A 26,798-nucleotide genomic window follows, 5' to 3' on the forward strand; every position below is an offset into this window, starting at 1 on the left:
CATCCCTGGCCAGGTGCATGGCTAGCTCTGTGCTCTACTAGGGAGATGCCTGCTCTTCCTAGTGTGATCACATATTGGGCATGGCTCCTTGGGAATGCCCCAGCTTGGTTTAGAATCCTGGCCTGTGCCAGTGTCATGGGTGCTACTGTGATTGTCATGCTGATGCAGGGCCCTCAGGGACTCAGCTGCCCAAGGTCACAACTGGGGTCTGAGCCTGTGCTCACTTGGCCAGCATCATGATTTCTGGGGTGGGGGGTGAGGGTGGGGAGAGGAGCTCTGTCCCACCCAGTCCCACCTCCCCAAAGCAGAGGGGGCGTGTCCTTCCTCACACCACCCTGCCCTGTCCTTGGCAGCAGCACCAGCCAAGAACTTAACCTGATGTGCTGGGCCAGTGATTGCTATCTGGGAACATCGCCCTGGCCTCCCCTGCCTCTGGCCCTATCCCTGTTGGCTCAGGATGCCTTGTTCGATGGGAGGAGGACCTTCAAGTGCGGGCTTCCACCAGGGATCTCCTGGCAGGGAGCAGGGAACCAGCTGCTGAGAGGGTGCTGTGGCAGGCAGCAGGTGCTCACCTTATGTGTCATGTGCTGTGGAGCCTCAGGGCAGCTCTGGACGGGGTGGGCCTGGGCAGGTGCCATGTGCACAGGGAGGCTTTGTTTTCCCACACTGAGTGCCTGGCTGCCTGGGTCCCTTGCTGCTCCTGCTCTGGTGGCCACCAGTTCTCCCTGTGTGATCTGCCACAGGAAGTCACCTCCAGAGGCCAAAGGGGAGCCTTTTATAGGGTCTCCCTGGCTGGGGAGGTGGTGAGGTACTATCTGGCAGGTGGGTCTCCTGGCACTTCCTCCTGCACAGGGAGGAGGGTCCCACGTGGGACGGGGGATGAAAGTTGGGGTTTCTGTTAACGGAGCAGGAGCCTGTCTCTTCTCACAGGCTCAGTGCAGGCAAAGTGAGGGTGGTGCCAGGGCCCCTGGGGGTTGGGCTGAGGGACAGGAGTGACAGCAGCACCTTTGTGGCCATGCTCTGCCCCCATCCTGTGTGTCAGGCCATCTGTCTGTCCTCCCCACCGTCCTGGGCCTGGCTGAGCCTGTTCCTGGCCTCTAGGTGGTCAGGGCTGGCATCAGGGACAATCCTTGTGATTGCCTCCATAGGAAGCTGCCTGAGGGAGAGGGACGGGGAGTTCCTAGGGTGTGTGTGTGCCAGTGCAGACCCAGCCTGGGGCACAGCCTGGGTGCAGGTCAGGGCCATGGGGCTGGAGCTCTGTGTGGGACCCTTCCTGCAGCATGACCTGCCTCTCTTTTATGACCCAGCTTCATGGTCAGGCAGCCCCTGTGTCCTGGGCACCATGGAAGGACACGGTTGCTGTGTCACAGCCAGGAGACCCTGTTCAGGTGACACCCGCGGCAGGGAAAGGCAGGTATGAGGTGGCTGCTGTCCTCTCCATGGCCTCAAGATTGCTCAGGATTCCTGTTCTAGTGCTGGTGGCCTTTACAAGGACCCCTTCTCAGCGTATAGTCCTCTAGGATGTGCTCCCTCCCCAGGGCTGGGAGGGGAACAAATGGATCAGGAACTCAACATGGAGATCCCTGTCCAGGAGGGTGCCTGTGGTGAGGGTGGCCATGGCAGAGGCCAGCTGAGGGCATGGAGGGCAGGCAGAGGCAGAGGCAGGCATGCTCTGGGCCAGAGTCTCAGAACCCTGAGTTGCCACTTGGAAGAGGATGCACTGAGGGCTGTGGCCTGGCTGTGTCTGTGCTAGGATGGGGTCAGGCAGACATGGAGTTTCAGCTCGTGGCATCCTGTGGGAGCAGCTGTCTGCAGGGGCAGGAGGACACCTTGCAGTCTGGGAGCTGGACAGGGCAAGGGCCTAGGACCTCCTTGGCTTGGGTCTTTCCAGGCAGGGCAGGGCCAGCTCAGGCTGTCCAGGGTTGCTGCTCTGGGCCTGTTGTGCCCTTGGCCTCCTGGTGTGCTGTGCAGGTAGGAGGGGCTGGCTCAGGCCTTGGGATGGAGAGGAGGCTGAGTGCAGTGCGGGGCTGGGCAGCAGGATGGACATGGCCTGTGGGGGGGGGGGCAAGTGGGGTCTCAGCAGAAGGAGCGAGTGTGACTGTGTGGGCCTAGAGGACAGGGCTGATCCCTGTGGACATGTGGGGGCGGCTCTTGGATCTGGTCCTCCACCCTGAGGCCCTCTGCTCCTTGCTTTGTGGTGACAAAATTGCAGGATTTCATGTGGATTGAGGTGCGGTGGAGGAGCCAGGACTGAGAAAGGGGCTGATACTAGTGCTCTTGTGTCATCAGCATCCTCCCCGCAAGGACTGGATCTGAGTTTTGAGAAGAGTGAGAGATCCTGAGGGGATAAGAAGCTCCCTGGAACATTGGTTCTCTCCCCGGCGGTTTGTGAGTGCGTATGTCCCATATGACCAGCAGGTGGCGCCACGAGGCCATGCCAAGTGAAATCCAAGCTGGCTGGCCATGGTGTCTACTCTTGTGTCCCCTGGTTTCACTTGAGGCAGCCTACCATCTGCAGAGAGGGGCCTGATGGTCCCAATGCCGTGGTCTCATCAACAATATCCTGAGACCTATCTCCTAATTGAACAAAAATGATGAAGTCATTGTGTTACTTTGGGTAAAGTTGTTGACTGCAATTCCAGGATTCCATGTGGACACTGATACTTATTTCTGCTACTGCATTTCCAATCCAGCTCCCTGCTATGGTCTGGGGAAACAGCAGAGGATGGTCCAAGTCCTTGGGCCACGTACCCACATTGGAGACCGTGAAGAAATTCCTGGCTCCTGGTTTTAAGTCGGCTCAGCTCTGTTCACTGTGGCCCCTTGGTGAGTGAACTAGTGAGTGAAGGTATCTCTCCATCTGCCCTATTCTGGTTGTAAATTTGCCTTTAAAAATAAGATAAATGCTTATTAAAAATCTTAAAAAGAAAAATACAAAATGGTGCCAAGCTTGTAATGCAGTGGGTTAAAATTCATAGGTGTCACACCTGCAGCTGGAGCTCAGCCACTCTCCCAGGCTGTGTGAGCTCCCAGTGCGTGTGGGTGATCTGTGTGAGTAGAAACTCTGGTTAGTCACAGGCTTAGGTGTCACCATTGGAGGAAGGGATAAGAAAGATGAACGTGATTCTGCTACAGTTCTGCTTCTCATTGTAATTTATTTGAGAGAAGAGTGACAGAGAGACAAGGAAAGTGAGATAGAGACAGGGGGAATGTGTGTGTGTGTGTGTGTGTGTGTGTGTGTGTCAGAGAGAGAGAGAGAGAGAGAGAGAGAGAGAAGAGAGAGGGAGAGAGAGTGTGTTCTTCCATTTACTGTTCACTCTCAAAATGGATATAAAAGCTGGGGTTGGTCCAAACTGATTCCAGGAACTCAGAACTCCAGCCACGTCTCCCACATAGCTGTCAGGAGCCCAAGCACTTGGGCCGTCTTCTGCTGCTTTCCCAGGCACTGCAGCAAGGAGCTGGATCAGAAGCAGAGCAGCCAGAATGTGAACCAGCTCTCTGCTCTGGGATGTCGGCTTCACATGCAGGAGCTTACCCAGCTGCTTGTTAATCAAACGTCCTCCTCCTGGGACAGATTCCCATGTCATACACAACCTTTGCTGCTTTCAAATGAAGCAACCCAACTTTGTTGCTCCTGCTATGTCCTCACTTTTTAGGAGCTTTGCTGATGTCTGAAAACCTTTCTTTTGGTTTGTCCTCAGACATGTCCTCATTATGCTGACCTGGCACTGTTGACCAGGATCAGTTTCTTGTAACAGACAGAGCCTCCAGCTCAGCCAGTGGTTGCAGCCCCAGGTCCCCAGGTTTGGAGTGTTCATTTATCCCTGGGGAGCCTGTGGGCTCCTAGGTTCCTCAGTGAAGGTGGGAGCTCTCAAAGCCTTATCCCTCTGTTCACTCCTTCCCAGCCTGGGCAGTGTGTCTGCTGCTTGTCCATCTGTTGTCCTTTGTCCCAGCCATCTGTGAGGAGTGCAGGTGTTTTTTTTTTTTTTTTTTAATTTTCACAGTCATTTAATTTAGAAACAGTGGAACAAATCCAAGTGACAATTTTATTCTAATCTACAGCACAATTTTCACACATGTTTTAGTGGTTTTGACAGTGTTGCTTTTGAGCAGACTTCAGATGAATCCACAAAAGTTAATATATTAACAATAATATATACACAGTTACAGAACAGGCATTCAGATGTTCAGAAACATGCAGATAGGGGTGGTCTGGTTAATGTTGTCGCAGGGTACCGTGCCTAAATTCATTAGCAAGTATCCATTCATACATTCCTCGTTCCTGTATAATTCACCAAATTAGAGAGTTCTGGATATATATATATACACACAAAATAAACCTCGTTTTAATGCTACATCAGTACAAAATTTCAGTTAATCTGCTTCATCATCAAACTGACAATTCCATTGCTCAACCCCATTCTTAGAAAACAGGCTAGATCAGCACCCAACCTAAAGGCAAGGTTATTTCATTTATTAAAAATACTGAAAGAAAGATTAATCAACAAAGTAATCTTAATCTAAGACACTTTGGGAAAATCCAAAAGAATATATAAATAACACTCCACTGAGGCAGGATATAACTCGTGGACTATATACACACACATTTCTACTAACCACACAATGTTTTAAATATTTTTCTATTAAAAAAAACACATTCTATTAGGAGGTGCAATGGAAAAGCAGAAATGTCAACTTATCATCTAGTTCCACAATTTAAAATGAGTATCAAACTATGCATGTAAAGCTACATGACAATGGCCTGACTGTTGGGCACCAAACCCACAAAGCAGCCATTCAGTGTTAACACATAATGCTCGTCAAGAGCTGTCAGCCAACGGCCAACTCAACAACACTACCATAATATAAAGAGCATCCACTTCTTGTAAGAGACCCTGAAGACAACACAGCAAAGGCATTGAGAAAAGCTGGATCTTTTGAAAAAGTTAACAATATCAAAATACTTTTTCATCACTGGTAAACCAAACTCTAGGTCAAGTGTGTGGTCCAAAGCAGCACTGAATTCAGAGTCAGAGGTTGGCAGAAAAGTGTGGAAAACTGCAGTTTGTAAAATTGGCAATTTCTCCACACTTAATGAAAGTATCCAAAGAGGTATAATGTTTGTTTGTTTGTGGAATGTTGACTGCTGCAAAAATTTACAACATGAATGAGGAACCGCAAAGATGCGCTTCAATGAAACAGCTTTTAAAAATTTACAAAAAACTAAAAGTTTCTATTTAAAAAAGAACCATGTTATTCCAAGATGAAACATGGTAAAAGTAGTGTCAGTTCCACCCATGATTCTTTGTGCAGCAAATGGGAAACTGATAGAGAGAAACTGTTTTTTTCTTAAAAAGGAAACATTGGGTATTGCACTGACTTTGACAACCTGACCTAGTAATTTAGAAAAACCATGTAGAAAAATCTGTAAAGTTAAAATACAAAATTCAGGTTTGTAAACATCAGTTGGCCAAGTCTGTTCAGAGTTCTCCGTGATAGTGGAATGGAATGGGGGATTAATCCACTACTGTTTGCCGTGAGGGGGAAGATTCCAGATCACAGCTTCTATATACTTTTCACAGTAATTATATTCAAAATACTTAAAGTCAGTGCAGTTATCTTGTTTCTCCTCTCCCTGTGCAATTTTCAGCGCTCACCCAATCCCAAGTGCCATCACTGAGTTAACACTGGCTTGGAGACCTACTACACACTGGTCATAAGTGTCGCATAAAGTCTGTAGGACTTCGGTAAAGGTATTTCCAAATTGCGTAATAATGCACCGCAGCTGCTGTGGCCACAAACAGGTGCCAGATGGCATGGGCAAATGGAATGATGCCATCGTTCTTGAAGAACACAACTCCCAAGCAATAAATTAAGCCCCCACAGGCAAGTTCGTGAAGTCCATCGGTGTTAGTCATTGATGTCACCACCAAGGCTGGAGAAAATCCCATTATGAGATAGAAAAAGAGTTCAACCAACTTGTACTTTTTGTGGTAGAGGAATACATAAATTGTTCCTCCAGCTGCCATGAGCCAGATAAACCAACGCATGTGAGATGCCAGTGGTCCGAGTTCCCGCAGGTTTAACCATGGAGCATAAGAAGCAGCAATGAAGAAACAGATGACCATTCGTCACACATGTGCAAGCAGTGCTCCACTGTTCTTAGGTGGCTCTTTTTCCATGACACAATGTGAAATACTGTAGAAACAATGAAGAGGGCGCAGAGGCCCATGCCGTAAATCCGTGCGGTTATCTTTTCCCAGCAGTCCTCCGACAGCCGATGCAGGAGGGCACTGCCCACGATGGCCGGAACAATGAGGAACTGGGGATCTTAATCTTTTTCTTCATGGAGAAGAGAATTCCAGAAAAGAGTTGACGATAGGTCAGAACACTCCAATTGTTCCCCAGGTTCACACAGTCCCTGATGACTGCATGTGTGTAGCAGTTAGCAGCATGTTCATAACAAGTTGGTTTGTAGCGGCCATTGGCTGGGGCTCGATGGTTCATGTACTGCTGGAATCGATTGTTGAACCACATTGATCCTCCACTCCTTCCGGACCGGGAGCTCCGTCTCGTCAGCAGCGGCGGCCAGGCGCAGGGCCCTCATGGGCTTCAGCTGCTCCGGAGGCGGCCTGTGTGCCAGGCAGAGCCCTCAACTGCGCAAGGCCGGAGTGGGCCAGGCCGGGTGTGGGGTAAAGAGGGGAGAGTGGTGGTGGTCGAGAGGACCGGGGCCAGACCGGGTGGCTTGGGGGCGGGCGGGAGGGAGGCCGCTTAAACTGCCCCGGAGCCTCCCGCCTCCCCGGCTCCTCCACTAGTGCAAGTGTTTAGAGGCTGTAGCAAGCATTTTCAGGGATGAGAGTCTAGCCCTGACAACAAGTGAAGAGAGTGAAGCAAAGACCAGCTGCTGAGTGAATCTTTCCAGGGGCCTCATGTGTCAGCTCAGTCATAACTCCAGGAGAGCAAAGTGCATTCAGCCTCCTCTGGCTTCAGGAGGAAGTGGTGCCTGCAATGTGGGGCAGGTGGGGCTGGGGTTGTCAGGTGCTAAGTAAATGATCCTCATGTTCTCTTAGCAAATGTAGAAGCTAGTTTTTTCATCCGATATTTCTCTGATGGTTGTGTAATTTGATTGGATTACAAAGTTCAGGAAAATGTGATTCTGATACTTTTCTCCCTTGGGTTAGTAGTTGCTTCATTTAAACTTTTTATTTTATTTTTGTATTTTTAAAAAAGACTTATTTTATTTTTTAGAAAGTCATATAAAGAGAGAAGAAGGAGAGACAGAAAGACCTTCATCTGCTGGTTCACTCCCCAAGTGGCCACAACACTTGGAGCTGGTCTGAGTTGAAGCCAGGAGCCAGGAGCTTCTTCTGCATCTCCCAAGTGGGTGCAGGGTCGAGGCTTCCAAGGATTTGGGCCATCCTCTACTGGTTTCTTAGGCCACAAGCAGGGAGCTGAATGGGAATTGGAGCAGCTGGGTCAGAACCAGCACCCATATGGGATCCTGGTGATTGCAAGGCAAGGATTTAGCCACTAGGCTATCACATTGGGTCCTTAATTGTTTTCTTATTTAGACTAATTAAGCTTTTTTATCTAAAAAATTTTTAAAAGATTTTTTATTAATTTATGTTTATTGCAAAGTCAGATATACAAAGAGGAGGAGAGACAGAGAGGAAGATCTTCCATCCGATGATTCACTCCCCAGGTGACCACAATGGCTGATGCTGCCCCGATCCGAAGCCAGGAGCCAGGAACCTCCTCCAGGTCTCCCACGTGGGTGCAAGGTCCCAAATCTTTGGGCTGTCCTCAACTGCTTTCCAGGCAACGGGCAGGGAGCTGGATGGGAAGTGGAGCTGCCGGGATTAGAACCAGAGCCCATATGGGATCCTGGGGGGTTCAAGGTGAGGAGTTCAAAGTGAGCCACTAGGCCACTGCATCGGGCCCCTAAGCTTCTTTTATTATTGCAAAGTTAATGGATGAAGAGAGAGGAAAATAGAGAGAGACAGACAATGTAGACAAATGGAGACAGAACTTCTAAATGCTGGTTTACTTCCCAAATGCAGTATCCACAGCCAGACCAGGCAAAGCCAGGAGCTCAAATTTCAGTTTTGTTTTCACCTGTGGGTGGCCAGTGATTGAACCCAGTGCTGCCTCTAGCAGGAAGTTGGACTGAGTGCCGAGTACTGCAACGTGGGGTGCAGTTTTAGCCAGTGTCGTTCTAACTGTTGGTGCCAAATGGCTGCCCTAATTTTATTTTTGATTGACACTTAGTGGATTTCTAATTTGTTAGTACATAGTACCATGGTAGTTTCTTTATTATGATGTATTTTATTTATTTGAAAGGCAGAATCAGAGAGAGAGAGAGAGAGAGAGAGAGAGAGAGAGAGAGAGAGAGAGAGACCGGACACAGAGATCTTCCAACCACTGGCTCACTCCACAAATGGCTACAACATGAGGGCTGGGCCGAGCTAAAGCCAGAAGCCCAGAATACATTCTGCGTCTCTCATGAGGGCGAAGCACACAAGTACTTGTGCCATCTTCTACTACATTCTCAGGCCACTAGCAGGGAGCTGGATTAGAAGCAGAGTAGTAGAGTAGTCAGTCTCTTATGACCCTTTGTGCTTCTCTGGAATTAGCAGTGAGGTCTCATTTATCATTTTTAAAAACATAGCTATCTATTTTTATTGGAAAGCCAGATTTTACAGCAAAGAAAGGAGAATCAGAGAGAAATATCTTCCATCAGCCGGTTCACTCCCCAAGTGGCCACAATGGCCATAGCTGAGCTGATGTGGAGCTGGGAGCCAGGAGTTTTCTCTTAGTCTGCCACTCAGATGCAGAGTCCCAAGGCTTTGGGCTGTCCTCCTCTGCTTTTCTAGGACGCAATCAGGGAGCTGGCTGGGAAGTGGAGCAGCTAGAACATGAACCAGACCCTATGAGATCCCAGTGTGTGTAAGGTGAGGATTTAGCCACTGGGACACCATGTCGTTCCCCAATAGAAGCATTTCTGTCACACCTCAGAGCTGTAAAATCGGCACCTCCCCCACCCCCCGGCTGTCAGCAACATCTCTAATGTAAAAATCAGAGGCAGTGGGGACAGCAGTCCTGGTGCAGGCCCGGGGCCAATGTCAGGCCAGGGTGTGAGCTGTGGCCTCTATGCCCAGCAGCAGGGCTGTGTTTCCCCAGATGCAGGGTTTGGACCACCCAGGGTGAGGCCATGGGTTCTGCTCCTGGCTGTGCAGCCTCAGCCAGGTTCTCTGCATTTCCTCTGCCTTCTGTCACGTTCATGTCACATAGACGGTCACATGGACAGGTGCAGGGTATATTAGCAACTCCTGGATTTCACTGTGAGCTCCAAGGAGTGAGAATCCATGTGCTGCACCATGTGAGGCAGCAGGATCCACGGATGTTTTGTGTGCTCAGCTGTGGCCTCTTCCTGAACCTTTCTCCTGGGCTGCCCCACCAGGAGAGAGGACACCGTATGTCTCTAATGTCCTGTGTCATCACTGACCACCTGTGTCCTTTATTACTCCACAGGTGGAGACACAGCTTGGGATGCCCAGTCCCATTTCAGAGCTCTGTTGGAGTCCTGGCTCCACTTTGGCCCAGCGTCCACCCAGTGCACGCCCTGGGAGGCAGTGGATGATGCATGAGGACACCTGGACTGAGGTCTGGGCTCTGGGCTTTGGCTTGCCCCTCCTCCAGCTCTGTGGGTAACTGGGGAGTGAGCCAGGGGATGGGGGAGCACTCTCCTTTTCGCAAAGATGAAAAAAAATCTTTGAATAAATAAACATAATTTTCTGACACCTCTCCCCATCTTGTGATGTTTTCTGCACACTAGCCCAGTGGTTCCCAGTGTGGGTGACAGCGGGGTTGGTCACAAGGCTCTCAGAGAACACAGGCGCCTTTGACCTTGGCTGTGCCATGTCCACATGTGAACACTGGGAGCTGAAACATCACAAGCTGAGACTGCAGTGACTGCCCTTCCCCCAACATCCCAGCTAAACAGGAAGGTGCCTGGTGAGGGTGGGGCCTCCAAGGGAACCATAAAGCTGACTTGGTCTTGGGACTCCCCACTCTTCTAAGCACCTTGATAGTCCTGCCCAGCACAGCAGCCTGCAGACAGTCAGAGGTTGGGGGATGTGTGGCTCAGAACTGGGTGCATGTGTGTCCCACCTTGTGAGCCTGGAAGATCCTAAGTGAAACTGGGTCGTCTGCACCCAGGTCTCTGAGAGCGGACCCCTCACCGTGTGGGAACCAGAGTCCAGGTGTGCTCATGTGACCGTCCTTTAGGGGACGCTGAGGCCTGGGTGGGGATTCCTGTCTCCCCTCCTGCTGCCAAGAGCATACCCTGGGGGTAGTGCTGTTGCACCAACCTGAGCAACATGCAGATCTCCTGGCCACTCCAGACTGCCCAACCTCCTAGTGACCATGAGATGCCCTTGGCAAATCTGAAGTTCCAGGTTCTCACAGTGACCTCAGGCTTGCATGGCTAGACTATGGCTTCGGTCCCTCCACTTAGCCCTGCAGGTCTGGGGCTTTGTCCTGTACACAGTCTCATCACAGTCACTCACTCCCTGGGTACCCCATCTCTGTTCCTGACTGCAAATGTTTTTCACATGGAGTCACCTCCCCAGTGAGTCTCCCACACAGATATTTCTGTTCAGCCCCTGATTCATGGTCACTACCAGCCCCACAGTGTCACTCAATTCTTACCAACCTCCTGGCTCCCAGTGCTAATGCACTGAAAATCTGGGTGGCCCCTTCTGGGATCCACCCTCCCAGATCGCCCCTCTCTCACAATGCCATCCCCCCACTGGCACGGCATGAAGCCCTAGGTGTCCTTCTTGCCTCCTCCTCATTCCCTGGATGCAGTCCACAGGAAGTGCTGTGCATCCATCTGCAGAAGGATCCAGAACCTCATCTCTCCCACTCTGTCCATGCCCACAGCCACCACAGTGACTGGCATCCCTGCCTGGACACAGCAGGAGCCCCTAGAACTTTGTCTCCAGCCTCCCAGTCTCTCAGCCCTGTCCTCACGCAGCAGCCAGGGTGGTCCCTGGACAGGAGAAGGTGCACACATCACTCTGCTGTCTCGTGGCTCCCACCTCACTCAAAGCCAGGGCTGAGCCTTCCAGTGAGTGCGCAGCCTGCTGGACGATGGTGCCCTGACCCAGCCTTCCTGATAGTTCACTGCTCTGTATGCAGCCTAGCTCCTGCCCAGGGCATTTGCACTGGCCGTCCCCTTCCAGCACAGCACCTGCCCAGATTCCTTTGCTGGTGTCCTTCCAACCTTCCTCAGGGTCACCTCCTAGGGCAGTGCATGCTCACCATGGTGGTGAGATAGCCAGCTGCCCCAGCCCTCACACCCACTCTGGACCACCTTGCCAACACTGGGTCTGATACACACAGCAGGGTGACCTGAGTGATGAGCGTGTTGCATCTGCCCCTTCCAGACCTGATGGCTTCATTAGTGGAGCCTGAGACAGAGGCTGCCTGTGGCCACTGCAGAGCGGCATCCTCTCCTGTTGGTGTCCCCATGCTTTCTCACAAGTGTCCTCTGCCCTCCTGCCTCCCTCCCTCCCATTGCTTTCTGCACACACAGAGTGAAGGCCACCAGAGCTCACACACAGGAAGAGCAGGTGCAATCAGCCAACAACACTAAGGAACAAAATGGACAGGGGAAGATGGGAGCTCAGGGCTCAACCCAAGTGTGAACTTTGACTGTCTTGGCCTCATGCAGCCTCCACTGACTAAGGTCCATGCGACAAGGCAAGCCTCACTATGGCTGAGTTCTGTGATGGCAGGTGTTGGTGGGCACATCTTACCAGACAGACCAGGACACGTTCTACCAGACAGACCAGGACACTGAGCCAAATTGGCAGTGACCATGACAAAGACTGTTGGGTTTGGGATCACCTGGGCACAAACCCATCGTCACGCAGGGCCCCATGGCCTCTCCTATCCCACCTGCAGCTGACTCAACACAGCAGACACGTGGCTTCTGGAAGGTTGTTTGTGCTTCTGTTTATTTTCTCTGTCCAATTTCTGGAATTTTCTTGTCATTTTCTCACCAACATCTCTGACCAGAATTACAAAAATGATGCGCTGTTCAGATCTGTACAGGAAGAATGAAGCTGCAGCAGGTGCATCTGCCTTGAGACAGGGAAGGAGTCGTCCATGCTGGGCTGGGAGGGCCAGGCTCCCACCTCACACTGCACACAGGAACACACTCAGATGCTCGTGCAGGAAGGGAGGGCGGGGTTTTTGAAGACACAAGGATGAGGACTTGAACAAGGTTCTATCCCTCTGTCCCAAACAAGGCAATTGTTTCACACTACAGAAACAAGGTGACAAGATCAGTGACAAGATCACTGCACATAGAGAGAGAGAACAGTTCAGCACACATGAAAATGTGCAAATGCAAGGAATCCCCCAGCACCTCTGTGTCCCTTGGCCACATCCAATTTCCCCTCCAGGTTCTCCAGGTCTCACCTTTCAAGCTGTGAGAGAGCAGTCAGAGCCTAGGCCACTGTCCCCACCTGGGAGAACCAATCAGAACTTGGTCAAAGCCCCAGGGGTGTGGCTGAGGGAGGAGCTACAGGGTGGGTGGGGCAGCTTCTCCATGGGCATCTGGCCAAGGTGAGGCTCTTGGGGACTCCCCCACACCCCCAAACAAACCCCAGTGCTTACCTGCAGCCTTGGTGTAGTTCCCTCCTTTCCCACCTGTGAGAGAAAACAACTAGTGAGAGGCAGGGAGAAAGCAGGAGCTGAGGTCTTGCTTATTGGGAGCCCAGGAGACTGGGTCATCTCAGAGAAGATTCCAGAACTATGGCTACAGATTCAGGAAAGGGTCAGGAGGTGCCTCTCCTGGAGGTGTGTCCTCAGCTGGGACCTCCCCCTGACCTGGGACTGCTGTAACGCAGGTCCCTGTGAGCAGAGTCATCCCCGTGGGGTGTTCATCCCCACCTTCACTTGTGTTTCACACTAGAGTCAGCGTGAGCACCTTGGGCCCAGCTGGGTATGCAGGTGTGTGTACATGGTATTCCAGGTTTGGGGACAGGTGAACCTTCTAGAAGACAGGAGTTTCAGACCCAGCCTTCACCCTCTCCTACCTGAGTACTTCCTCATCATCAAAGCAGTGACCACAGCTCCAGTGAGCACAGCTGCCAGGAGGAACAGGCCAGCGATGACTCCCCACATGGGCACAGTGGGCTGAGGAGGCTCTGAGAGAGGAAGAAAGGGTGACGGGCTCTGACCCCAGGGCTCAGTCCTGCTCCTGCTGAAGGCTCTGTCCACTCTGCCCTCCTTACCCCATCTCAGGGTGAGGGTCTCAGGCAGCCCCTCATGGTCCACGTGGCATGTGTAACTCTGCTCCTCTCCAGAAGGTACCAGCACAGCTGCCCACTTCTGGAAGGTTCCATCCCTGCAGGCCTGGTCTCCACCAGCTCCATGTCCTGGGTCAGGTCCTCCCCATCTCGGTGCCAGGTGAGTGTGATGTCCTTGGGGTAGAAGCCCAGGGCCCAGCACCTCAGGGTGGCCTTCTGGTCAGAGACTGGGTGGTGAGTCATATGTGCTGTGGGTGGGTCTGAGGGAAGATTTGGACAATTCAGGCCTTTCATGTTTTTCATCAGACACCAAAGCTGCACTCAGTGTCCATCCTGAGAGTGGACAGGAGGACAGGGATGGGGGAGCAGTGCAGGCCCAGACCTGGCCTGGATAAAGACAATGGGATCATCTGTTGTCTGCAAAGATGTAGAATCAGGTATGGTTCAGGATGGGAGAACCCTGGTCTCTGACGGGGTGAAAGAGGTTTGGTATTGGCCAGAGTGGAGGCAGAGAGACTGAGAAACCCTGGAGTGAATCCTCCCAGTGCACTGGCTTAAGGGCAAACCTAGGCAGGACCCAGTGGGAGTCCAGGGCACCAAGAGGATTCTTTTCAGAATCTTCTATGCCTGCACAGTCTAGGTTTCACTTCTACATTGAGGGAAGGGAGGACATCCCCGCTGTGGCCATGTGGAGAGTGTAATGGGACTGGGTCCCACTTTCCTCCCCTCCTCCACAGCCTCAGCCCTAGGGGAGGTGGGCAAGGGCAGGCCCCACCAGCCTTGCACACCTGTGCGCTGTAGGGTTTCCTTCCCCAACTCCAGGAATCTGCGCAGTGACTTCATGCACTCCTCCTCCAGATAGGTCCTGAAGTCCTTAGCTTGACTTCCAGTTTCCCACTTGTGCTTGGTCATCTGAGCTGCCATGTCGGCGGCTGCAGTCCAGGTGTGCAGGTCCTCATTCAGGGCGATGTAGTCAGCGCCATCATAGGCCCACTGCCAGTACCCGAGGAGGAGGCGCCCATCTGCCCCGACTTCGCAGCCATACATCTTCTGGATTGTGTGAGAGACTGTTCCCGCCCCGCGGTCAGCCCTGGCCACGCAGCTCCGCCCTTCCCCCTCACCGACCCGCGGGGATTTCAGAGGAAACCGAAAACGAAACTGAAATCCGGATGAGCGCTCCTCCAGGCTTGGCGCGCAGTCTCAGGGTGGGGGGACCTCTGCCCCGGGGACCCCGAGTGACCTGGGCGCACGTGGGGAGGGGTCGAGTCACTCACCGGCAGGGTGTTCAGGTACACAACGTTAGAGCGTGTCTCTTCTTCACCACGCTGTGTGTGCATGTCCACGTACTCCTGCTCCACCTGTTGCATCCACGAAGCTTGCAGTTCTGCCCGCGGGTTCTCGGCGTCGCTGTCAAAGCGCCCGAACTGTGTGTGGTCCACGTAGCCCACGGCGAAGAAGCGGGGCTTCCCGAGGCCGGGCCGGGACACCCCGGTGATGAAATACATCAGGGAGTGGGAGCCTGGGGGAGAGAGGGGCTGAGACCAGGGCCGACCCCAGCCCCGAGTGGGACTCCGGGGTGTAAGTTTGCTCAAGCGGCAGGGAAGGAAGAGTGCTTAGGTTTACTGAACAGTAAAGTTACCGCGGGGAAGGGTCTAGGTGAGGGGAGGGCGGGACCGTCCGAGGTGGGGACGTCTGCCCTCAGGGCGGCATTGAGACGGCTCCCCGGGGTCCTGTGTCCCCTCCGCGCGCTTCCCTCGCTCCTGCTCCGCAGAGCCCATCTCCCTCCCGACCCGCACTCACCCGCCCGGTCTCGGTCAGAGCCAGGGTCTCCGCGAGCAGCAGGAGGAGGCTCCAGGACGACAGGGACCCCATCCTGGACGGCTGAGGAGACTATCCGGGAACCTCTACGCGGATTCCATACCCAGGCAGGGCTGACTGACTCGCCCCGCCTTCTTGTTTTCACCTGCCCAGCCCCCGTCTCTGGCGTCAGGAACCCGGGAGTTAGAGGCTTCTGCTGAGACTGTCCCGTGGAGCTGAGAGCCAGGGCTGCCCCATCTGAGGCTGGGCTGTGGCGCCCTCTGGTAGCCGGTGTTAGCGGCCTCGGGTCCATTCCTTAGGGCTGTGTGTGCCAAGGCAGATGGCTTTTTCCTGAGCTGGTGCCAGGAGGGAGAGAGAACAATGGAAGCTCCAACATGCTTAATGTCCTGAACCAGAATTTACGCTAGGCCAGCCTCACCCTCAGAATTGGGGACTTTAAGTCCCATGTATCCTGATTTATACACACATGATTGATTACTGTATGTGTTTTTGGACCCTGTGGCATTTAAATGCGTGTGTGGAACGTGTACTGACCAATAGGGTCAATTATGATTTCCATGTCCTTTTAATTACATTATTTTCTCTTTATGTTTTAAAGATTTATTTCTGTATTGGAAAGGCAGAGTTACACAGGGAGAGTGAGAGCTGCACAGGCTGACACTGACCAGGCCAGAGTCAGGAGCCTGAGCCTTCATCCAGCTCTCCCCCGTGGGTGACAGGGATCCAAGCACTTGGGCATCTTCCATTACTTCCAGAAATATCTCTGAGGCCTGATTCTTTACATGGGAAACTGTTTCTTCTTTCTACACATCAACTGCATTGGGATTTCGAATTAGTTCTGACATCCTTGTTTATTTTCTTCTTCTTCTTCCTCCTCCTCCTCCTCCTCTTCTTCTTCTTTTATGATACAGTTCCATAGGCCCTGGTATTTCCCATATCCCATCCCCAATTCCCTCCCCCTTAACTGGGTTCTCCTATATTATTAGTATACTATAATTCTTCATACACAGTCATATATCCACTATTGTAGGCATAGACAATGGCAGAGACTCCAGCATCCTATTGTCAAGATGTACTAAACAGTTTCATTGGGAGTCCATCTTTAGCCTGGAAGTACAAATTCATACTGCATTGTATTCTCACATCTGGATGTGATAGTCTCCATTACACAGTTACTATACATCCCCTTAAATGAAAAGACACAACAGAATCAACAACAGGAAGAAAAAAGAAGTTAACAACACCATGAAGTTAAATAATATGCTACTAAATGACTAATGTGATGCTGAAGAAATGAAACAGAAAATCAACCTTATGATCTATGAATCATTGAAGACTTTAAACAGAAGAAAGTGTTTTGAAGAGCTGAAACTTAAAAAAAATCAAAATCCATGAGATACAGTTTCTGCTGATCTTTATTGGTAAGATATGTCTCGTGTAGGCAAAAAATAGATGTCTTTATTTTTTTAATCTGGTACTATTTTATGATATTTGACTGATGAGTTTAAGCTATTTACATTCAGGGTTAATGAATGGGTGGTAATTTGGTCCTGTCAGTTTAGCAATGGTTTGTTTATTGGTTTAGTCTTCTGTTGTTATTTTACTGGGATGTTCTTCACATTTACCTTTGGTTTTGGTGGGTGCTATTCCTCTTCTCTGTCAAGAGAACATTCATAAATATCCTTTGTAGGGCGGTTTGGAAGAGGCAAATTCTTTTAGCTTTACTGTGGAAAAACTTTATTTCATTTTCAAAGACAAAGGAAAGTTTTGCTGGGTACATTATCCTGAGCTGACAATTTTTTGCTTTTAGAATCAGGAATGTGTCGCTACATTCTCTTCTGGCCTGTAGAGATTCCTGTGAGATGTCAGCTCTGAGTGTGATCGGCATTCCTTTATATGTCATTGACTTTTTTCACGTGCACATCTAAGAATCTTTCTTATGTCAGTTGAAGAGCTTTATTATTGTGTGTCGAGGTGAAGATCACTTTTGATCAACACTGTTAGGAGTTCTGTGCCCTTCCCGGATGTTGTTTCTCAATTCCTTCTCTAGATTAGGGAAATTTTCCCTTATTATTTCATTGAATACATTTTTAAACCCAGCTTCTCTTTCTATACCTTCTGGGATTCCCACAACTTTTACATTTAGCCTTTTAATAGTGTCTTTCAATTCTTGAATACTTTTTTTTTTGGCTTGACGCAGCACTACTTCTAGCTTTTTGTTTGTTTCCTCTGGTGACAGGAAGTATCTTCCAATTCTCAGATTCTTTCTTCTGATTCCTTCATTCTATTTTGGAGATTCTCCACTGTACTTTTAATTTGCTCCACTGTATTCTTCATTTCTGATGTATCAGTTTTAATTTGATTCATTTCCAGTGTGACATATTCCTTAAATTCCTTGAATACCTGCTTTACATGCTTCTCATTGTTGATAAGCAGCTTTATGACAAGTGTTTTGAATTCTGTATCCCTCATTTTCTCGATGTCTTCCTCAGTTAACTCTGAGGTTGGCAAAGGCTTTTGCTCCTTTGCAGGAATCCTTAGTAATATTCATTGTGTATTTGTCTCTTCTTTTGTTCTTGGTCATTGTACTTCTGGTTATCAGATTCTTCTCCTTGGGTCAGGTTTCTAAGCTGTGTCACCCACAGGTCTACAGTTTGATTTTACTTATTGCAATTAGTGCTAGGCTCTTTGTTTGCAGTCACTCTTGCCACTCCCTCCAGTGAGTTCCAGGTGTGGGTTCTTATGTTAGATTTCCACCATGGTCTCTGTAGCCCCAGCTCGTGGCTCACCACTCTCCACGTCCTGTGATACCGTGCTGAGGCTGCACCATTGTCTGTACAACCTTTCTCACACTTCTGGTCGCAGCATGTCTCAGGATTAGGGAAACACCAAGGTGTCCTATATAGCTAAGTTGTTGGTGTTAGTGATCTTGCCAGAACCTGTTGACCATTAGGTCTGAGGGCCACATGGACCTATTTTGACCCATATGATGCCAAAGTTGAAATTATTTTCCTGTGGGACCAGTACAGTGCACTGAGCTCAGTGAATTCTTGCTGATCTCAGTGCATGTTGTCCCTGCAGTCTTAAGGCCTTTGCCACACCGAACAAAATTGTGCCTAATGTGCCACTACTAGAGTTCTTGATCTGCTGGCTGTCAGGTCTGAGGGCTATCTGGACCTATCTTGCGTGGAACCTGTAGGATACCATGTTGTTGCAGTTCACAGAGCAAGATATGAGTTCACTCCTAGCACAGTGCATGCACAGTACTGTCCCATAGCCCTTGCCTCCTTAAACAAGATGGTGCCCAATTTAGCTTTAAGTGCAGACTGGGTTGTGAAATCCACCCTGCTCCTGCACTGCCCATCTGGGATCTTTGCTCTGTCTCTGCTCCTTGTCAAATCACACAGACCAGCAGGATGGGCAGGTCTTTGTCTGGGTTCACCTCCTCAGGTCTTGGTGAATGTCCCATTCCATCTTGTTGCTGGTGGAATTCTGGCTGTTGCTGCAATTCAGATAGCTACTCACTGAATGTTGCTGAGGTATTGGCCACTGAAACGCCACACCATTATGTCTGCTGTTTTCTGTGTCTGTCAGCTTCCAGGAAATCCATTGCTGTTGTTCTGTCTCCTCCTATTTCCTGGAATGTCCCCTCTTTACTTCACACTGGGTAACATTTCTCTGTCTGTTTAAATGTGTTCTTTACCCTTTTCTGCCATCTTGATTCTGGCCAACATCCTTGTTGTAAAAGTGGTGGTCTGTGGGGCCCAGCACCGTGGCCTAGCAGCTGAAGTCCTCACCTTGAATGCCCCGGGATCCCATATGAGCGCCGGTTCTAATCCTGGCAGCTCCACTTCCCATCTAGCTCTCTGCTTGTGGCCTGGGAAAGCAGTCGAGGACGGCTCAAAGCGTTGGGACTCTGCACCCGTGTGGGAGACCTGGAAGAGGTTCCAGGTTCCCGGCTTTGGATCAGTGTGCACCGGCTGTTACGCTCACTTGGGGAGTGAAACATAGGATGGAAGATCTTCCTCTCTGTTCTCCTCCTCTCTGTATATCTGACTTTGTAATAAAAAAAATTCTAAAAAAAAGTGGTGGTCTGTGGAGCCACAGCAGTTGGATTATAACAAGGTCAATGCTGTAATTTTTCTCCCATCATCTTTTATTGGGTGTTAGATCTGTTACAGTATGAAAGGATTCAGTGACGATGGAGTTCCTCACAGAACGAGATGAGCCTGTAAAGCTCAAGTCAGGAACACAGGGTGCGCCCTCCGCATTGGCCTCTCCAGTGGTACTTGTGCTGCCATTCATGTTGGAGTTCCTTGTATGAAAGGCAGTGGCTGAAAACCACATAGCCTGCCAGCACCATGTTCATGCCGGCGATGCTCGTCCTCTTTACGTTGATGTACTTGGTATAACACCGGTGGTAGCCTTTTATGAAATGCTCCACTGATGCCTCAGTATCCAGCTCGGCAGCTCTGTGAGTCTGACATCCATAAGTTTCTTCTCCTTCAGTGGCATGATTGATGCCACCTTGGAGTCCTGGTGTCCCCTCAATGTCATTTCTTTCAAGTATTTTTTCCTTAAATTTTATTATGAAAACTAGAAATACATATTATATACAAATACATACATATATATACACACACACAAACACAAACACACGGAGAGAGGAGAGACATCTTTTATCTTCAAGTTACTCCTCCACTTACCTGCAGCAGTTGGACCTGGGCTAGACCAAAGTCAGATCCCATGAACTTGATTCAGGTCTTCCTGTGGGAAACACAGACACAAGGCTTCAGTCATCACCTGCCACCCCCAGGGCACATTACAGTGTGTCTCAGTGCCACCCCTGAGCACTTTTTGTGTGTCTTTTGGCCATCCGTGTGTCTTCTCTGAGGAACATCCAAGCCAGTCCTTTGTCCTTGTATTAGTGAAGTTCTGGTTGTTGAGTCCTGTTGATGTTTGGCCATGAGCCTCTGGCCTGATGTGGGCTGTGCAGACACTTTCCCGGAGGGGAGGCCATCCCTTGGCTCTCTGGCCTGTTTCCTCTGCTGTAGGAGCTGCTCATGTGGGGGCAGTTGCTGGATCTATTTCCATCATCGCCTCTAGGTTTGGGGTCTAGTGCTGGTGGTCTTTACAAATCCCCCTCTCAGCATATAGTCCTCTAGGGTGTGCTCCCTCCCCAGGGCTGGAAGGAGAACAAATGGATCAGGAACTCAACATGGAGATCCCTGTGCAGGAGAGTGCCTCTGATGAGGGTGGCCATGGCAGAGACCAGCTGAGGGCATGGAGGGCAGGCAGAGGCAAGCATGGTCTGGGCCAGGGTCTCAGAATCCTGAATTGCCACTTAGAAGAGGATGCAGTGAGGGCCGTGGCCTGGCTGTGTCTGTGCTAGGATGGGGCCAGGAAGACGTGGAGTTTTAGCTTGTGGCCTCCTGTGTGAGCAGCTGTTTGCAGGGGCAGGAGGACATCTTGCCTGGAGCCTGGGAGCTGGGCAGGGCAAGGCCTGGAACCTCCTTGGCTTGGGTCTTTCCAGGCAGGGCAGGGCCAGCTCAGGCTGTCCAGGGTTGCTGCTCTGGGCCTGTGGTGCCCCTGGCCTCCTGGTGTGCTGTGCAGGTAGGAGGGGCTGTCTCAGGCCTTGGGAGGGAGAGGAGGCTGAGTGCAATGCGGGACTGGGCAGCAGGATGGGCATGGCCTGTGGGGGCAAGTGGGGTCCCAGCAGAAGGAGCGAGTGTGACTCTGTGTGGGCCTAGAGGACAGGCTGAGCCCTGTGGACATGTGGGGGCGGCTCTTGGATCTGGTCCTCCACCCTGAGGCCCTCTGCTCCTTGCTTTGTGGTGACAAAATTGCAGGATTTCATGTGGATTGAGGTGCGGTGGAGGAGCCAGGACTGAGAAAGGGGCTGATACTAGTGCTCTTGTGTCATCAGCATCCTCCCCGCAAGGACTGGATCTGAGTTTTGAGAAGAGTGAGAGATCCTGAGGAGATAAGAAGCTCCCTGGAACATTGGTTCTCTCCCCGGCGGTTTGTGAGTGCGTATGTCCCATATGACCCTCAGGTGGTGCCATGAGGCCATGCCAAGTGAAATCCAAGCTGGCTGGCCATGGTGTCTACTCTTGTGTCCCCTGGTTCCACTTGAGGCAGCCTATCATCTGCACAGAGGGGCCTGAGTTCCCCCATGCTGAAGTCTCACCAGCAACATCCTGAACACTCTATTTCCTTATCTCCTAATTGGAAAACAATGTTGAAGTCATTGTGTTACTTTGGGTAAAACTGTTGCCTGCAATTCCAGGATCCTATATGGAAACCAATGTTTATTCCTGCTATTTCATTTCCAATCCAGCTCCCTATTATGGTCTGGGGAAACAGCAGAGGATGGTCCAAGTCCTTGAGCCCTGTACCCACATTGGAGACCGTGAAGAAATTCCTGGCTGTTTGTTTCAAGTCGGCTCAGCTCTGTTCATTGTGGCCCCTTGGTGAGTGAACTAGTGAGTGGGAGTATCTCTCCATCTGTCCTACTGGTTGTAAATTTGCCTTTAAAAATAAGATAAATGCTTATTAAAAATCTTAAAAAGAAAAATATAAAATGTGGCAGCCTTATAGTGCAGTTGGTTAAAATTCCCTTATAAAGTCAAAATAAGGAAATTAAAGCAACAAAATGGAAGGAATTGCATTTCTCCATGTATCAGTGTGGATTATAGAATTCACATTTTGCCGGAAGCCCACCAGCTCTGGAAGCCTGGGTCACCCAGTTTCGGCCAGGTCAAGGCCAGTTTCCCCAACGTGCAGTGGGGGCGTTTGGCAGACTGCTCAGCCCCTGGCAAGAATGAGCAAAGGATTTCACAGAACTTGTAGCGAAAATTCCGCTTGCCATTGTTGTAGGCTGTGGAGGCTTGAGGAAGCAGGCGGAAGGGCGGAAAGTGAGACCTTCCAGAAAGCAGTTGGCCGTGAAGTGTGAGAAACCATTCTTGTCCAGTCATTTGTTTGGAAAATAGCACTAAGGAACCTGTTACTAGGAGTCACTACTAAAGAAGTCCTCCATCCAGACCATCAAAGAAGACATGGCTCCCAGAGAAGAGAATATGAAGAGTGCAAATAGGGTTCTAAGAATAAGTCAGCTGGATGCACTTGAACTAGACAAGGCCCTGGAGCAGCTAGTTTGGTCCCAGTTTAGTCAGTGCTTTCATGGATTTAAGCCAGGGCTCTGAGCCCACTTTGAGCCCGAAGTGAAAGCATTACTGTGGCTTTTCCTGTTGAGGTTCACCATCTACTCCAAAAATGCCACTGTGGGGCAGTCAGTTTTGAATATTCAGTACAAAAATGACTTTTCCCCAAATCTGAAATACCTGCCACCAAGTAAAAATCAGAAGCTGTGGTACGCTGTTTGTACGATTGGGGGGAGGTGGTTAGAACGATGCTACAATTTGTTTCGAAACTGTCACTTAGCATCATTCAAAAAAGTCAAGCAGTCTCTGAATTTTGTGGTTGGACTTTTGAAATTAGGTGAATTGATCAATTTTTTGATTTTCCTCCAAAGGGGTAAATTTGCAACTTTGACAGAACGACTCATAGGAATTCGTTCTGTGTTTTGCAAACCCCAAAATGTCCGAGAAGTTGGCTTTGATATATCAATAGAGAACTCCTCTGGCATGGTTTTGCTGAATTTCTGATTTTTCTTTTACCACTTAATCAGTATCCAGAAGTTGAAAGCCAAGTTGTCTTCATGGTTCATCCCTCTTACTGGTACTCCTAATGGTGACAACACACTAGTCACCGATGGCAAAGAATGTTCCCTGTGTGGAGAGTGGCCCACCATGCCTCACACCATAGGATGTGAGCATGTCTTCTGTTATTACTGTGCTGAGCAGTTTCTTATTTGACATGTACTTCACTTGTCCTAAATGTGGAACGGAGGTTCACAGTGTTCAGCCATTGAAATCAGGAAGTGAGATATCTGAAGTGAATGCTCTTTAAATACTAAAATTGGTTCCTCAGAGGAAAAAACATATTATGTTAAATCTGTAATGTTAGTCATCTTAAATGTGCCATTTAATTGTCTTTTATAAAGCATGCTTTTAGCCACTGTCCTCTGTTCCCTTTCAGGCATGACTATCTCATGATTCTATGTTAATGTATTTTTAAGTCATTACATTCAATTTTCAGTGTCAATAATAATAATGGACAGTTTTGTCAAATGACTACTAAGAATGCTCTTTCATTTTGCTACTTCCTAGGAAGCAATTGAACTCTAGAAATAAAAGATTTTGGATACTCTGGGAAAAAAAAAAAAAAGAATTAACATTTGTTAGGGCAGCTATATAATGTGGGTTATCCATGATGTGTGTGTAACCGCTTGTATGCAGGGGAAATGTACATGTTGGCAGGCATCTCACTGTTGAGTCTGGAGGAGCAGGTGTGAGGGTGGGGCAGAGGCAGGGCTCTGCTGCCATGGTGACCAGGGGAGGGAGTCCATGCAGGGACAGGGACCACAGGGACCTGCCGAGCAGGAGGGGCTGGCCCTGCTGCAGGAGGTTCTGGATGTGTTTCAGGCTGGTGTGGCAGGGATGTCTGCCCTGAGAGGGGCCCTGTGGGGTATAGAACTAGGGTGAGCTGTGGTGTCAGGGGCCTGGGATCCTGGTGCTGAAGAGCAGGGTCAGTGCTCCTGGGAGGGGCCCTGCTGGGGAGGCAGGACTGAGTGAGTGAGGAATGAATGAGGTGGACATGCAGGGATCAGCCCAGCAGCTGCCACGCCTGGTTCATTGTGCGTGGCTGGGAGGGGTCTCTGTCCGTGCCGCCTCCTGGTCCTGGATGCTCCTGAGGAACAGGCCCAGTCCCGGCCAGGCAGCAGTGGCAGAGAGCTCCAGGGTTCCCTGAATGCAGCCTGAGCTGGGCTGGGAGCTCTGCCTGCAGCAGGAGTGGATGAGGGCCTGCCTGGGAGCAGAAGAGGATGAGGGTTCCTTGGGAGTCTCCTTGGGTGCGTGGAGTTCAGGAAGGAGGTGAAAGGAGAGTTTGTTCAGGTACCGTGCAAGGTGCACCTGCTGATGTGTGCTGTTGTGTTTTGTTCAGTGCTGTTGTCTCTCTCACATTGCTGCAGGCATGTTGGATGCTTTGAGACCCTGAGTTTGATTGACCCTCAACTATCATTTGTAGTGCTCAGTTGTCATCAGCCATAAACCTTTGCATGCTTGGAGGTTTTCCTTTTATTTGAACCAAACTTACAAGTACCAATGGAAAGAGTTAATCATTTTTGAAGCTTTCTTATGAGAGGCTGGCATTGTGGTGTAACATGGAAAGCTGCTGCCAGCAATGCCAGTGTCCCATGTGGGCGTTGAACAGAGTCCTGTGTGCTCCACTTCTCAGTCAGCTCCCTGCCCTTGTGTCTGGAAGAGCAGCAGAAGCCGGCTTGGCTGCTGGGACCTGCAGCCATCAGGGAGAAGCAGGAAGCCAGTGGATCCTGCTTTGGCCTGGCCCAGCCCTAGTTATGTGAGAGAACCAGTAGGTGTGAGATCTCTAACTGCCTCTTCCTTCTCTAACATTCCAATAATAATAAAAAAATAAATGGAGCTTCTCATGGCAAGCAGTATCCTTTGTGTCTTCTCAGTTTTTGCCTTCCCACTGGCCACTGCTCCCAGCACCTGAGCTGAGCTTAGCCTTGGCTCCCTGTCTCACACTCAGTGTGTTTCTGAGAGCCCCTGAGTGTCCATCTGCAGCCATCATGGGCCGCATCATGTTAAGAGCTCCCGATGTCTGTCATCAGCAGGAAGCCCACTCAGCCTGCAGCCCACACTGTGCTGCCCTCGGTCACCCACACCTTCACCTTCTGGGTCAGGATTCCCCTCTGGTCACACTGACTGTGCAGTCGGGACTGTGCAACCTCAGCCACTCTCCCAGGCTGTCTGAGCTCCCAGTGCGTGTGGGTGATCTGTGTGAGCAGACACTCTGGCTAGTCACAGGCTCAGGTGTTGCCACGGGAGGAAGGGGAAAGAAAGATGCATGTGATTCTGCTACAGTTCTGCTTCTCATTGTAATTTATTTGAGAGGAGAGTGACAGAGAGACAAGGAAAGTGAGAGAGAGACAGGGGGAATGTGTGTGTGTGTGAGGAGGGGCTCTTCCATTCACTGTTCATTCCCCAAATGGATATAAAAGCTGAGGCTGGTCCAAAATGAATTCACAAACTAGAACTCCAGCCAGGTCTCCCACATAGCTGTCAGGAGCCCAAGCACTTGGGCCTTCTTGTGCTGCTTCCCCAGTCACTGCAACAAGGAGCTGGATCAGAAGCAGAGCAGCCAGAATGTGAACCAGCTCTCTGCTCTGGGATGTCGGCTTCACATGCAGGAGCTTAAGCAGCTGCACCAAACCCCTTCTCCTGGGACAGGTTCCCATCTCTTACACAACCTTTGCTGCTTTCAGATCAGGCAAGGAAGGTTTCTTGCTCCTTAGCTGTGCCCCACATCCTGCTATGTTCTCATTTTCGAGGAGCTGTGTTGACATTTGTAAAAACCTTTCTCTTTCCTTTGTCCTCAGACTTGTCCTCATTATGCTCACCTGGCACTGTTGATCAGGATGAGTTTCTTTTCTTTTTTTTTTTTTACGTAACTGATTTTTAAAAAATTATTTTTAATTCATTAATTACATTGTATTATGTGACACAGTTTTATAGGTACTTGGGTTCTCCCCACCCCTCCCCAAACCCTCCCACCATGGTGGATTCCTCCACCTTGTTGCATAACCACAGTCAAGTTTAGTTGAGAAGGATGAGTTTCTTGTAACAAACAGAGCCTCAAGCTCAGCCGCTGTTGCAGCCCCAGGTCCCCATGTTTGGAGTGTTCATTTATCCCTGGGGAGCCTGTGGGCTCCTAGGTTCCTCAGTGAAGGTGGGAGCTTTCAAAGCCTTATGCCTCTGTCCACTCCTTCCCAGCCTGGGCAGTTTGCTGCTTGTCCATCTGTTGTCTTTGTCCCAGCCATGTGTGAGGAGTGCAGGTGTTTAGATGCTGTGATCAGTATTGTCATGGAGATGAGTGCAGCCTTGACCAAGAATGAAGGGAGTGAAGCAAAGACCAACTTTTAGTGAACCTCTCCAGGGTCCTCATGTGTCAGTTCACCCACAACTCTGGGGTGCAAAGTGCATTCAGCCTCCTCTGGCTTCCAGAAATGGTTTCTGGAATGTGGGGCCAGTGTGGCTGGAATTGGCAGGTGGATAAGTAAATGACCCTCATGTTCTCTTAGCAAACATAAAAAGTAGTTTTTTCATCCAATATTTCTCTGATGGTTGTGTAATTTTATTTGGATTACAAAGTTCAGGAAAATGTGATTCTGATACTTTTCTCCCTTGGGTTATTATTTACTTTCTTTTAAACTTTTATTTTTAGATTTTTATAAAAGATTCATTTTATTTTTAGGTAGTCAGATAAACAGAATGAAGAAAACCAAGAAAGTCCTTCCGTCTTCTGGTTCACTCCCTAAGTGGGCACAAATTTGGAGCTGAGCTTAGCTAAGCCAGAAACCAGGAGCTTCTTCTGCATCTTCCAAGTAGGTGCAGGGTCCCAAGGCCTTGGTCCTTCCTCTACTGGTTTCCCAGGCAACAAGCAGGGAGCTGGATGGGAAGTGGAGCTGCCAGATTGGAACTGGCATCCATATGGGATCCTGGTGATTGCAAGGCA

At 50.0% G+C, this 26,798-nt stretch overlaps 2 protein-coding genes and 2 pseudogenes across 10 annotated transcripts in view; 1 reads left to right on the top strand and 3 right to left on the bottom strand.

The window, feature by feature from the left end:
* Nucleotides 1–26,798, bottom strand: part of LOC101523895 (patr class I histocompatibility antigen, A-2 alpha chain-like) — a 426,293-nt gene that overhangs the window by 292,815 nt on the left and 106,680 nt on the right. For 4 of the 9 annotated variants that reach the window (XM_058666485.1, XM_058666478.1, XM_058666555.1 and 1 more), the window contains exon 3: nucleotides 14,111–14,389. The exons of 1 other annotated variant lie outside the window; for it this stretch is intronic. In XM_058666485.1, coding sequence (XP_058522468.1) covers nucleotides 14,111–14,389 — 279 coding nt within the window. Of the gene's footprint in view, nucleotides 1–12,687; nucleotides 12,721–13,103; nucleotides 13,221–13,307; nucleotides 13,583–14,110; nucleotides 14,390–26,798 lie in introns of those variants that run through there. 4 more of the 9 variants (XM_058666525.1, XM_058666627.1, XM_058666628.1 and 1 more) reach the window with 4 other exon arrangements.
* On the bottom strand, nucleotides 4,714–6,540 carry LOC131480697 (monocyte to macrophage differentiation factor-like). The gene is given in 3 exon segments (XM_058666634.1): nucleotides 4,714–6,130; nucleotides 6,133–6,322; nucleotides 6,430–6,540. Coding segments are annotated over 3 exon segments (714 nt in total). The 5' UTR covers nucleotides 6,538–6,540; the 3' UTR covers nucleotides 4,714–5,714.
* On the bottom strand, nucleotides 19,229–19,723 carry LOC118758272 (ATP synthase subunit f, mitochondrial-like; annotated as a pseudogene).
* LOC101525395 (peroxisome biogenesis factor 2-like) lies at nucleotides 21,976–23,252 on the top strand (annotated as a pseudogene).

Source organism: Ochotona princeps, chromosome 1 (genome assembly GCF_030435755.1).
Source record: "Ochotona princeps isolate mOchPri1 chromosome 1, mOchPri1.hap1, whole genome shotgun sequence".
NCBI lineage: Eukaryota > Metazoa > Chordata > Mammalia > Lagomorpha > Ochotonidae > Ochotona > Ochotona princeps.